We start from the raw sequence: 14,057 nt of genomic DNA on the forward strand, positions 1-14,057 counted from the left end.
AGGAGTAACCCCTGAGCGATGCCGGGTGTGACCCAAAAACCAAAAACAAACAAACAAAAAAGACTTCAATGAAGGAGGATAAGGTTTATTTATTTTTTTTGGTGGTGCCAAGTTGGTTAAACCAGGTCTCATATGTGCAAGGTCACATTTTGCTTCTGAGCCATAACCCGGCCCAGTGATTCAGATTTTCTAGGCCTCCCCTACAGCACTCGGGGGACCAAACACAGAGGTACACAAGAGCCATGCAGTGCTGGGGAGGAAGCCCTGTATCCCGAGATTTCTCAGCCTGAGCTCCAGCCCTTTGAGCTCTCATAACCTGGAAGGCAAAACCGGTTTAAAAAAAAAAAACCACTGAGTAGCTGTGAGGATTCAGCTACTTCCAGTTAGTTGGCAGTGCGCGAACCCCAGTAATTGTGACCCCACAACAAAACGAGGTAAGTGAGCCAAACTTCCATCTGGTCTCAGCAGGTGGGTTTGATAACACGCCAGTCTTCACAAACTGCCTGCCAGTCTCAGGCGGACAAGAGAAATGGCTCTAGAGATGCTAAGTGATGCATCTCGTCATATTAGAGTTGGGGAGTAGTCACAACAGTGCTCTGGTCTCCCAAGGACCACGCCAGCAGCTCCATCTACCCTACTCGTGAAGGTGGCGGCTATGGCCTTTCATAAAAATCCAGAGGCAAAAGGAACAAGCAAACATGTGTTTATCTTGTGAAGTCTGTGTCTACTGAAATCAGGAGACCCTGAGATTCAAGTGTCTGAAATTCAAGTGACTCTTTCGGGAAACAAATTCGAATACACTCTAGTTTTCAGTTCTAGGTCCGGGCAGAAAACAAACATTCGCTTTTCATATTTTCCTTATCCTCTTCTTGCAGCGCTGGTTGAAGACCGGCGAGGACCCCATGAGGCTGTCAGTGGAGTGGGACCCGTAGCTGCTGTCTGAGTCCTCTGGGCTCTGGGGGATGCCAGCTTCACTCATGCCCGACATGGGCTCCTCAAAGACATCGCTGCCCAGCACACCATGCCCTGCGACGGCCCCTTCTTCGCTTTCTTGAGGCTCCATTTTCACATGGGCCAAATTCCAAAGAGGAGAAGCATTGACCTCTGTACCTAGAAAGGAAAAACATAGGGCTAAGCAGCCCATATCTGGAGCTCCATGCAGTGAACATCCCAACCAAGATCAGCCTTTGCATCTAAGTTTTGCCTTTGGCTGGAAACGGCAGCTAATATAGAATTTAAGAGTCCCATCTCTGGGGGCCGGGCAGTGGCGCTAGAGGTAAGGTGCCTGCCTTGCCTGCGCTAGCCTTGGATGGACCGCGGTTCGATCCCCCGATGTCCCATATGGACCCCCAAGCCAGGAGCGACTTCTGAGCGCATAGCCAGGAGTAACCCCTGAGCATTACCGGGTGTGGCCCAAAAACACACACACACACAAAAAAAAAAGAGTCCCATCTCTGGTTTTTGGGTCACACTTGGCTCTGCACCGAGGGATTACTCCTGGGGGGACTTGAGGACCTTTTAGGACACTGGGGATTGAACCCAAGTGGACTGCATTCAAGACAAGTGCCCTTCCCTTTGTGCTAGTGCTCCAAACCCAAAAGTCTCAACTCTATCCTTCCTCCATCTCTTTTCATCATGCTACCCTCCTCTCTCATTCCCTAATCGGGGAAGTGAAACTATTATGTGAAGAGTGTGTCTCAGCCCAAAGGCAGGTTTAGCTCTGAACCTGGTACCGCTGTTAAGTTCCATTTTTCTTTCTTCCTGTTTGTGGGAGCTGTTTCGTTTACCTGCTTTGGTCAGAGGCCCTGGTCCTCTTTCTGGAGAAATGAACAATCGCTACAAAACTTTTGGTGGCACTTTCCGGGTCTTCTAGTTCCCGCTTGGACCTGCCTGTCTCTTAGTGTCTCACAGCACTGGTCTAGGCTACGACTTTTTCCAGGGTGAAGGTTCTCTAGGTCACACTGATTTTTCAGAAAACACATGCAAGGATCTGCTCGTGTCATTTGTGTATTTATCCACAGACACTTTGTAAAGGAGTGAGTTTTCAGACTTATTTGTATGTGTAAATGAGTGAATTCCTTTTTTGGAGCATGAGCCTCCAAGCCATGTTTGGGGGTGGGGGGTGTCTGGGGACCACTCTGAAAGATACTTGATAAAACTAAGCTGGGCTGTTAGCAACCAGGCCTGGTGGTGCAATGTTACTTGAGCCGAGTGGTACTGGGTTCACACTTGGTGATGCTAGGGACTGAGAGGGGATGTGATGATGCGATTAAACTTGAGATCTTGGATGTGCTATGCTATGTATGTGCTCCAGCCTTCTAGGCTACCCCCTAGGAGCCTGACCCAGATATTTTTTTGGGGGGAGGGGGGTCACAGCCGGCAGTGCATAGGGGTTACTCCTGGCTCTATGCTCAGAAATTGCCCTTGGCAGGCTCGGGGGACCATATGGGATGCCGGATTCGAACCACCATCCTTCCACATCCGCCATGCTATCTCTCCAGCCCCTGACCCAGATATTTTCAACCTTTCGCACTCAGATTGACAGCAGGCTGCTGGCTGAAGATACTAATCTAGTCAACTTCAAGACTCCTGGTTCCTAAAGAAACCAGAGACCCTGGAGGAGGCCAGCTGGCAGGAACTGGATAGTTCTTTTTCATTTGTTTGTTTGTCTTTGGGCCACACTCCTGGCTCTGAACTCAGGAATTATTCCTGGCAGTGCTTAGCGGGACCATATGGGATGACAGGGATCAAAACTGGGTCACTGCATGCTAGGTAAATGCCCTCCCCACTGTACTACTGTCTCTGGCCCAGAACTGAGTAGATCTAGTTCAATCCTTTTCCATTCCCATTAGCTGGGTTACTTTGGGTAACTCCATATCCAAATATCCTCGAGTTACTGCTATTCCTGTCAAGCTACAATTTGTCTGGCTGAGACCAAGCACCAGGGACACCAAACTGAGAACACCGAAGGAAGGAACAGACATACCCAGCCTGCTGGGATAGCTGAATTAGTGAGGAAATTAGCAGGAGTACCCATATTGCATCTATGCCCTCAGCAGGAATCGGGGGGACAGCTCAAAGGGCTAACACTATTCAAGAGGCTTAGGTCTGATCTCTAGCACCATAAGGTCCCCCAAAGTTGGGAACAATGGCTGAGCCACATGCTGGAAGGAATTTCTGAGCTCAACCAGTTAAGTACTAAATTCAAACAGACATACAAACTCACTGAAATGGCCTCACTCCACCAGTTACAAAGACAGAGTTAGTGTCATGGGATTGAGGCTCAGGTGTGGGAGGCCCTGGATGTGAATTCAGTCACCAGAAAACCCAACAAATCACCAAGATAAAGTGCCAGTGTCTCTTGGCTTTCCGACCCTCTCTTTGCCTGTGCACCCAATTCTGATCTGCTATCTCTGGAGACTTAACCCCAGAGGGCAAAGGGTACCAAGATAGGCAGAGCCCTCCCAGCACTCCATACAGCACGCCTGCTGCTGTTGCTGCTTACTTGAAGCCTGAGGTGAAGCCTCCACCTCCAGGTTCGAGGGGAAGCGCTCACTGGGTGCACCCAGCACCCCCATGGGCAGGGACTGGTCTCCAGGGGCCAGGTCAGCTTCCACCTCCTCGCTGACAGGAAAGGGGATGTCGCTCACGGGCTCCTCCTTGATCTTCACTGGCTTTGTGTCCTCGGCGGCCTTCTCAGGGTGGACGATCCTCTCATACTCTTCTGAGAGTTGCTTGCTGATCTGTTGGCAGGTGAGAGTTCAGGTTGTCAAGGACCATGAACAGCAAGTGGGCTGGTGAGGTGTTGTACCCAGGAAAAGACAACACAATAGAAATATGGGTCCAACGAAAGGGCTTGAAGACATTGAGTTTGCAGAGTTGAGCGTTAAAAGACACATAAAATGGGCCCGGAGAGATAGCACAGCGGCAGCGTTTGCCTTGCAAGCAGCCGATCCAGGACCAAAGGTGGTTGGTTCGAATCCCGGTGTCCCATATGGTCCCCCGTGCCTGCCAGGAGCTATTTCTGAGCAGACAGCCAGGAGTAACCCCTGAGCACTGCCGGGTGTGACCCAAAAACCAAAAACCAAAAAAAAAAAAAAAAAAAGACACATAAAATTTAGGGTCACAATAAGAGCACAGTGGGTAGGCATTTACCTGGCACAAATTCGATCCCCAGCACCTCAATGGTCCCCTGAGCCTGCCAAGAATGATCCTTGAGCAAGTAGTCAGGAATATGGGCTCAAAATACACAAAATAAAAAGCAAAGAAAATTTCTCTGACAGAGGTGTGTGTGTCACAATTACAATGTACAGGGCCAAAGCAATAGGGTGCTTTCCTTGCACACGGCTGACCTGGGTTCAATCCCAGCATCCCTAGTGTCCTCCCCTGTGCACTGCCAGTAGTTATTCCTTATCAGAGAGTCAGAAGTAGCCCCTGAATAGCACCAGGTGTGGCCCAAAACGAAAATCAATCAATAAATAAAAGGGCTGGAGTGGTAGTATAGGGGTAGGGTATTTGCCTCTCACACAGCTGACCTAGGATAGATGGCAAGTTTAATCCCTTGCATCCCATATGGTACCTTGAGCCAGGAGCAATTTTTGAGTGCAGAGCCAAGAGTAATCCCTGAGTGCCACTGGGTCTGACCCAAAAAAAACCAATATATAAATAAATAATAAATAAAATATGCAGGAAGAATGAAAAAAAAAAAAAAGCTAATGAAGAGGCCAGAGTGGTGGCGCAGTGGTAGGGCATTTGCCTTGCATGCCTGCTGACCTAGGACTGACCGCGGTTTGATCCACTGGCGTCCCATACGTTCCCCCAAGCCAGGAGCGATTTCTGAGCGCATAGCCAGGAGTAACCCCAGAGTGTCACCAGGTGTGGTCCAAAAAACCAAAAGGAAAAAAAAAAAGCTAATGAAATTCCAGATAAACTTAGAAATAGATTTGGTACAAAAGCTCACACCTTCAGCTCTAAAACTAATAGTCACCATATTTACTCTAACAATGAGATCTGGATCACTTCGCAAAGACTTTGGTGTTGGGGGTAAGAATTCCAGCCATATTTGGACTTGGGAAAACTGAGAGGATGAACAAATGAGTAGCTTAGGCTGGAAGGGCTGAAGAGATTAGATCATTTTGATTCAAAGCTAAAACAGTTGCCCCCCCCCCAAATAAAACAGTTGCCCCCCCAACCCCTCACCCTAAGTTTCTCTCCATAGGTAGCATCACCTCAACCCACTTTGTCTCTTCTAAACTTAAGCACAGATAGAAGCAGTCTCATCATTATTTGTTTACCTGGTTTCTATTGCCGCCTCAAGACAGCATGTCAAGTTGGGGGCAGGGGTCGCTAACCGACACACCCTACATGCCTGACTTTGTGGAAGGCATCGCTCACCAAACATCCATTGACTGCAGCAGGCCAACTGTGATGACCAACATGCCTGCAATTTCTTTTCTTTTCCTTTTAGTTTTTGCGCCATATCTGGTGGCGCTCGGGTTACTATTGGCTCTGCACTCAGAAATCACTCCTGGCAGGCTTGGGGGACCATATGTGATGATGGGGATCAAACCCAGGTTCACCCCAGTTTGGCCGCTTACAAGGCAAATGCCTTGCCACTGTGCTATCGCTCTGGCCCCTTTAGTCTTTCTTTATTCCTTCTGCTGAGGGTTAAACCCAAGGGCTTTGCACTTGCAAGGCAAGTGCTGCACTACTGAGCTAAGTCCCTGGCCTCTGCCTGCAAATTCTTCCAGAGGAAGGAGCATCTTTAGGCCGTTCACCGACTCTCAGAGGCTCCTGAGTCTGGCTGGGTCCTGATGAGGCTGATGGACGCAGCCAGGATCCTGAGGATAGCAGATTAAGTGTTCCTTCTCTCTCTCCATTTTGTTTTGTTTTTGTTTTTGGGCCACACCCAGTGATGCTCAGGAGTTACTCCTGGCTATGCGTTCAAAATCGCCCCTGCCTTGGGGGACCATATGGGACACCGGGGGATGAAACCGTGGTCCATCCTAGGTTAGCACATGCAAGGTAAACAAACGCCTTACCTCTTGTGCCACCACTCCAGCTCCCCCTTCTCTCCTTTTTATTTGCTTTTGGGCCACACCCGCTCATAAGTTACTCTTGTCTCTGCACTCAGGATTCAATCCAGTAGGGCTTGGGGGGCCATATAGGATGTTGGGACTTGAACCCAGGAGGGCTACATACAAGACCAATGCCCACCCTGCTGACCATCATCACTACAGTGCTAAGTCTTCTAAGAAGATTATTTTTTCACAAAGTTAAGGTCTCAGGGCCTCAGTGCTCTGCCTGGGGGCAACCTCTGCTGAAGGCCCCGCTGTTCCCGTATGGTCACCTCACCTGCAGCATGTAGCTGTGGTAGTCCTTGATGCGGTGCTGCCAGAAGTTCTGCAACGAGAGCACACTGCCAATGCCCGCTTCGTGGAAGACCTGCTCGAGCACATCCGGGAAGGGCGTCTGTCCCAGCCGGGCCTCCCGGTCCACAGCGAAGCGCAGCAGCTTGGTGAACTTGAGGCAGTACTCGTGTGCCACATCAGTCAAGGTCTCCAGGACACTTTCATTGGCGCACTCGAAGCCTGCATGTGCCAGGACGGTGGCCACTGCCTGGTAGAGGAGCTGCCGGCACGAGTGCCAGCTGAGTTCCATCACAGGCTCCCCTTTCCCGCTGAGGGAGACACGGAAGCAGGTCAGTGCTGTTGCAAAGAGGGGAGCGAGCCTGTCTCCCCAACTTTAAAAATTTCACTTAGACCAATAATCCAGCTTTCTAGGAGGGGTGCTATTTAGTTTATGGAGCCCAGTTTAATCTCGCTGCTATCAGAATAGTCAAAGTTGAATTTCTACTCCTGACTCTGCCCGAGCTGAATAATAGACAGCTCTGGTCTCTAATGAAGTATATAAAAGTATCTAATGGAAGGAATTTGCTTTTCTTTTGGGTTTTTGGGCCACAGCCAGTGATGCGCAGGGGTTACTCCTGGATATGTGCTCAGAAATTGCTCCTGGCTTGAGGAACTATATGGGACGCTGAGGGATCAAACTGCGGTCTGCCTTAGATCAGCCATGTGCAACGCAGATGCCCTACTGCTGTGCCACTGCTCTGGCCCCTGGAGTTTGCTACTTGTACCAACTAACCGTGATCACTCTTAAGATGGGGTCAATTTGAACAGAGTTCAGACAGTATTCAATGGTGCTCTGATTTTTTTTTTTTTGGGCCACACCCAGTAACGCTCAGGGGTTACTCCTGGCTATGCACTCAGAAGTTGCTCCTGGCTTGGGGGACCATATGGGACACCGGGGGATCGAACCGCGGTCCATCCAAGGCTAGCACAGGCAAGGCAGGCACCTTACCTTTAGCACCACCGCCCGGCCCCCCCGATTTTTTTTTTTGGTTTTGTTTATGAGTCACATTCTGCAATGCTCAGGTGTTATTCCTGGCGGTGCTCAGGGGACCCTATGGGATGCCAGAGATCAAACCCCAGTCAGCCACATGCAATGCAAACACCATCCCCATTGTGCTTTGGCCCCAATGGTGCTATAATTCATCACTACAATACTTTTCAAACGTGGAGGGATAAATTCTGAAATTCGGTCCCCAATTAGAAATTCCTATAGAATGACAACAGACTACTCACTATATTGGAGTAGTGAAGTAAAATTTTAAAGTAATTCAATTTTACAAAATTAAAAACATGAACAGCATAAAATGGTTTTCTCTCCTGTGCTATGCTGTGAAATGGGTTCTATAGTTTAACACCATCTTTCCTGCTGGGCACACCTCAGGGAACAGAGGTGCAGATGGGTTGACTTGCCAAAAGTGGTTTGGATCACTATGCAGAAAAAGCCCGCTGCACTCCTACATTCACAGTAGCACTATTATTCACAAGAGCCAGAATTCGGAAACAACCCAAAGAACAGATGAGTAGCTAAAGAAACTGTGGTACATCTACACAGTGGAATACTACACAGCTGTTAAGAAAAAAATCAAGTCATGAAATTTGCTTATATGAATATGGAGTCTATTATGCTGAGTTAAATGGGGGAGAGGGAGGGGCTGAAGCGATAGCACAGCGGTAGGGCATTTGCCTTACATGTGGCTGACCCAGGGCGGAACTGGGTTCAATCCTTGGCATCTCATATGGTCCCCCAAGCCTGAGTGCATAGCCAGGAGTAACCCCTGAGAGTCACTGGGTGTGACTTTTTTTGGGTGTGGCCCAAAAAAAAATGAGGAAGAGGGATAGACATAGAATAATCTCACTCATTTGTGGGATAAAAGAAAAACAGAAGATAGTGCGGTAATAATATCCAGAAATAATAGAGAAGAGGACCAGTCGATGGTAGGAAGCTTATCACAAAGAGTAGAGAGTGCAGTTAGGGTACTGAACAGTACTGAACTGTGACAATGATAATTGTGAATGATCACTCTGGACAAGAACTGGATTCTGAAAGGGGATAAAATGATATGCATGGAACTTCTTCATTAGCAATAGTGCAACTCAGTGTATCAAAAAAGAAAAGAGAGAGGGCCTGGAGAGTTAGCACAGCGGCGTTTGCTTTGCAAGCAGCCGATCCAGGACCAAAGATGGTTGGTTCGAATCCCGGTGTCCCATATGGTCCCCTGTGCCTGGCAGGAGCTATTTCTGAGCAGACAGCCAGGAGTAACCCCTGAGCACTGCCGGGTGTGGCCCAAAAACCAAAAATAAAAAAAAAAAAAAAAAAGAGAGAGAGGTAAAATGCCAGCCTCAAGGGCCAGAGAGATAGCACAGTGGTAAACGCATTTGCCTTACATGCAAATGTGGTTCGTATCCCAGCATCCCATAAGGTCCCCCGAGCCTGCCGGGGGTGATTTCTGAGCATAGAGCCTAAAGTAACCCCTGAGCACTGTTGGGTGTGACCCAAACAACAACAACAACAACAACAAAATGCCAGCCTCAGAGGCAGGCAGAGGAAGGTAGGTGGGAGGGAAACTGGGGACATTGGTGGCGGGAAATGTGCACTGGGGAAGGGTGGTGTACATCCTAAGATTAGGACTCAATCATGAACAATTTTGTTATCATATGCTAAAGAGCTGAAGGAAAAGCTTCCAACTGTAGCTCCCATGTCCTTCACAATGCCATCACTCTATAGTCAATTCCATGCAGAAGCCTTAGTATCTCTAGGAAAACAAATTCATAAAGTTATCCTTTGCTTAAAAAATTTTTTTTTAATTTTAAAAATTCAATGGGGCCGGGCGGTGGCGCTAAAGGTAAGGTGCCTGCCTTGCCTGCGCTAGCCTCGGACGGACCGCGGTTCGATCCCCCGGCGTCCCATATGGTCCCCCAAGCCAGGAGCGACTTCTGAGCGCATAGCCAGGAGTAACCCCTGAGCGTCACCGGGTGTGGCCCAAAAACCAAAAAAAAAAAAAAAAAAAAAATTCAAGAGGCCAGAGCAATAGTACAGCAGGTAGGGCATTTGCCTTGCACATGGCCAATCCCGGTCTGATCCCGGCATCCCATATGTCCACCCAAGCCTGTCAGGAATAATTTCTGAGCACAGAGACAGGAATAACTACTGAGAACCACTGGGTGTAGCCAAACAAACAAACAAACAAACAAAACTCTTCCTAGTAATTGAGCTATCTTCTGGAATGTCCCATCTATTTTCTGATCCCCTTTGACAGAACTAAATATTTAAAAGAGAAATGATGCGATCATTCAATTTGCAGCAATATGGATGGAAGATGTTATGTTAAATGAAGTAAATCTGGGCCCGGAGAGATAGCACAGCGGCGTTTGCCTTGCAAGCAGCTGATCCAGGACCAAAGGTGGTTGGTTCAAATCCCGGTGTCCCATATGGTCCCCCGTGCCTGCCAGGAGCTATTTCTGAGCAGACAGCCAGGAGTAACCCCTGAGCACCGCCGGGTGTGGCCCAAAAACAAAAACAAAAACAAATGAAGTAAATCTGAAGAAAAATATCACTTATATGTGGTAATTAGAATAAGGGCCTTGAGAAACACAAAAGTCTAAATGGTATGTTTTGAGTACTGTTGGCTCCAAAGTATAGCGAGAAGAAAGAAAGAAACTGAGTGGAAAAGGAGAAATAAATATAAAAGGCTGTGGGTCACAGGCCAAGTGGTCTCAGGTATACTGGCAGTGTTAAAAAAGACAGAAGTAGGGGCCCGGAGAGATAGCACAGCAGTGTTTGCCTTGCAAGCAGCTGATCCAGGACCAAAGGTGGTTGGTTCGAATCCCAGTGTCCCATATGGTCCCCCGTGCCTGCCAGGAGCTATTTCTGAGCAGACAGCCAGGAGTAACCCCTGAGCAATGCCGGGTGTGCCCCCCCCCCCAAAGAAAAAAGACAGAAGTAAATATTCAAGCCAAAGACAACAACAATGGAATCAAGAGACCCCAAACTTTTTTTTTGAAGGGGTCACACCCTGCGGTGCTCAGGGGTTACTCCTGGCTCTGCACTCAGAAATCGCTCCTAGTGAGCATACGGGATCATATGGGCTGTTGGGATTCCGTCCTGGATTGGCTGCGTGCAAGGCAAATGTTCCCTATCTCTCATGCCCCCAAGAAACCCAAACTTTAACAATTTAAACTTAAAATGGGCCTGTTATATTGGTAGGCTAGGGCCCAGGGGAACATTGGTAGAGGAAAGTTGACACTGGTGGTGGGATTGGCCCTGATTCATTGTATGTCTGAACCCAACTATGGAGGACTTGGTAAATCACAATGGTTTCAATAAAAATAAAATAAAATAAAACCCAGCTGTAATTGAAATTAATTAATTAATTAATAAAATAAAATAGAGTATTAAAATTATTTTGTCCTGGTCCACCCTTGCACCAAGGATGGGCATTCATGCCATACAGAGGGCAGGAGCTCGACACCCACTTAATCACAATGTTCCATAACAGCTACTATAATTCACTTAGCAGTTCTGGGAGGGGGTGAAGGATGAGCACCTGAAAACTGAATGTGATTAGATCAATTGGGGTTGGGTTGGGGAGACAGCACAGCAGGAAAGGTACTTGCATTTCAGACAGCCAATCAGGTTCTATCCTCAACACTACAGTGAGTCTCTCAAGACTCAGCAGGAGTGATCCCTGAGCACAAAGCCTGGAGGAAGCCCTAGAACTGCCAGGTACAGCTTCAAACAAAATAAACTCTTAGTTGTAATGCAATGTTGCTTCACTTAGAAATAAACATCAAGGGGCTGGAGAGATAGCAAGCACATAGGTAGGATGTCTGCCTTGCATGCAGCTGACCCAGGATGGACAGTGGTTCAAATCCCAGCATCCCATATGGTCCCCCGAGCCAATCAGGAGCGATTTCTGAGTGGAGAGCCAGGAGTAAGTAATCCCTGAGAACCGCTGGGTATGACCCCCAAAACCAACCAACCAAACAAACTAACAAAAACATCAAGGGGGCTGGAGAGATAGTCCAGGGGGTAAGGAGGTAAGGGGGCAAGCCTTGCATGTGGCTGAACTGAACAAGCTCAATTCCAAGCCAGAAGGATCCCCGAATTCAGATCCAGGAAGCCCTAAGCGCTGCCTTGAGTGGCCTCCTTCCAAAACCAACTGAACCCAAACAAAACAAATAAAACAGCTGGGGAGATGCTTAAGAGACTTGGGCACATGCTTTAAAGCACAGTCCAGAACTTGACCCCTGACACCTGTTCCTCTTGGGCACTTCCGGTAGCAGCCCTGGAGAGCTAAGCTGGGAACAGTACCTGAGCACAAAATCAAACAAAAACAAAAGTTGGGGGCCAGAGTGATAGTACAGCATGTGGCCAATATAGGAAGGACCCCAGTTTGAATCCCGGCATCCCATTTGGATCAACAATCCTGCAGAGCTAGGAGTAACCCCTGAGCGCTGCCAGGTGTGACCCCAAAACAAAACAAACAAAATTTGCTAACCAGCTTTTCCTTTATTTTCCCTTCCCCACTTCTCCCATATCCTATAGCCTTGCCTTACCGGTAAAAGTCACTCTCGGGGTCACTGTGGCGAATCTGGAAGGGGGCATTGGGGTTCTTACAGTCCAGAGGCAGAAGGTCATCGGGCAGCGGTGGTGAACTGGGACATGGCGGGAGAGGTTCGCTCTCTTCGGGCTGGACGCCCTCGGCCTGCTGCTGACCCTGGGCCTGTGCCGCAGCGATGAGGCTGCGCAGCTGCCGGTTGTGCTGGATGAGCTGGATGGTGTGGATGGTCAGGCTGCAGGGCTCCGAGGGCACATCCAGCATAGTGGGCGGTTTGGGCTTTTGAGCTGAAGGTTGGTGCAGGGGTGGGTCATGTACTTCTACCAGCCGGGACTCCCTGGGGAGCAAGTCGAAAGAGCTCCTGTTGGCCTGGCTAGATGAGATGGGGATCTCTCCCCAATACCTCAACATCTTCGGAGGAAGCAAGGAAGAGATTTATCGTTTAATGGAGAGAAGTCAGTGTCCAATCCTGGCAGTATCAATAGACAAATACTCCAAAATCGCTAAGTCCCTCAAAGGAATGTCTTTAGATCTCAAGCAATGACAGAGTGAAGGTGTCTGGAGTGGAAAATCGGAAGTCGTTCCATCCAACTGATAACAGAAAACGTTGACTGTTCAAGAGAGCAGTGGCCCCAACATTGTTGGACTAAAGATGTTCTTCCTAAAGCAGAGAACAGAAGGGACAGTGGCTGGTTATCACAGTTACAAAATCACCCTCCACACCATATCTCCAAGCCCAGGTGAACGAGTCTGAATAAGGGTGTGTGTGAAATAATACAAACCAGGCAGAGGGTGAAACACATATTTGGCAGTCTTCTCCCTAGTATCGAGCCCTCTGTCTGCCAGAACTACCTTTTTTTTATTGAGTGCAGTTATCAACCCTGGATGGGGTAGTAAACCGGGGATCTGTTTTGGGTGAAGCCAAGTTGCAAACAAACAGATACAAAACAACCAGAGAAGATCTTTGTTTTGGATAAAATAAGGTGTAACCCAACAACAGTCACACACAAAGATTCTCAGTGAGCTGAAATACAAATTGTGACCCATTATCAGTGGACACAAGCTACAATAGTATCTGTGTTTTCCATGTGGCCCCAGTAATTTTTTACTAGAACTATTTGTCTTGGCCAATCCTGGCAAAGCTAGATATGTTTGATAAATTTGAAACATTAAGTCAAACCTGAAATATTTCTCAGATTATCTTTATTTGGTGGGGCACTCCCAGCGCTGCTTGAAGGGCCCCATTGTGCTGGTGATGAACCCATAAAGCAAGCACTCTAGTCCTTTGAGCCATTTATATATACTAGAATTTGATTTCTCAAGACCATTGAGATTAGTGGTAAATAGATTTTCCACTGGACCGATGTAAAGGTTTCTATGCTCAACTTAAAACAGAAAAGCCACTCTTCCCTATCTTAAACTCTAATCTTTTCCCTACTTATCCACAATAAATGTATCAAAATACTCCCAAAGAGGTCTCCCAGAAATACAAAATACTCCCAGAAATGTGTCAAAGGACATCTCCCAAGCACTCCCAGAAGTGATCCCTGAAGCAATGAGCTGGGAGTAGGCCCGGACCACCTCTGCCGGCCATACTACTTGGTTTGGGAGTAGTTTAATTTAATGAGGGCTTAAATCTTTACTGGTAATTCTTCCAATGACTCTATGAGCACTATAACTGTCTCATTTTCCAGATGATAAACTCATTATAACTGTCTCATTTTCCAGATGATAAACATGAGTCCTAAGTTGTTGTTAGATGCAGGGGTGGAGGGGTGTGCAAATTTAGAGTCAGCTCTTTATTTTATTTTGATGCAAGACGCGGTAGGCCTAGGCAGGCCCAAATAGAGGATTCTCTCTTAACTACAAGATCCTGCCTCTATAGTTGGTCTTGCAAAGAGAGAAAGAGTAATCAAACAAATTAATAAAGCAGCCGACACACCCATCCACCCCATCCAAATCCCCTCTGGCCTAACTTCACCGAAAAGCAAGCAGCAAGAAAAGAGGGCCCAGGTATAGGTCCTGCAATGCTCCAAATCCTTTGGGTGAGCTCAGCAAAGCGTTAACCTCGAGTTCTGGGGCGCGTGCA

General features: G+C 47.9%; 1 protein-coding gene across 1 annotated transcript; it reads right to left on the reverse strand.

Moving 5' to 3' along the window:
• Window positions 1-94: 94 nt before the first annotated feature.
• Window positions 95-14,005, reverse strand: SUPT7L (SPT7 like, STAGA complex subunit gamma). Its single transcript, XM_049784205.1, has 5 exons — window positions 13,950-14,005; window positions 11,967-12,629; window positions 6,355-6,679; window positions 3,506-3,743; window positions 95-1,110 (listed from the first exon to the last, which is right to left on the reverse strand). The coding sequence occupies exons 2-5, from the start codon at window positions 12,377-12,379 to the stop codon at window positions 848-850; spliced, it is 1,239 nt and encodes a 412-aa protein (XP_049640162.1). The 5' UTR covers window positions 12,380-12,629; window positions 13,950-14,005; the 3' UTR covers window positions 95-847.
• Window positions 14,006-14,057: the final 52 nt, after the last annotated feature.

The sequence above is a fragment of the Suncus etruscus genome, chromosome 12 (assembly GCF_024139225.1).
Source record: "Suncus etruscus isolate mSunEtr1 chromosome 12, mSunEtr1.pri.cur, whole genome shotgun sequence".
Lineage (NCBI taxonomy): Eukaryota > Metazoa > Chordata > Mammalia > Eulipotyphla > Soricidae > Suncus > Suncus etruscus.

Bases quoted from the DNA above. Each gene is read 5' to 3' on its own strand.
- SUPT7L (XM_049784205.1), bottom strand. From the start codon at position 12,379: ATGTTGAGGTATTGGGGAGAGATCCCCATCTCATCTAGCCAGGCCAAC. The intron at 6,680-11,966 runs GTAAGGCAAGGC...TGTCTCCCTCAG, and splicing joins CCCGAGAGTGACTTTTACCG to CGGGAAAGGGGAGCCTGTGA. The intron at 1,111-3,505 runs GTAAGCAGCAAC...TTTCCTTTCTAG, and splicing joins GGCTTCACCTCAGGCTTCAA to GTACAGAGGTCAATGCTTCT.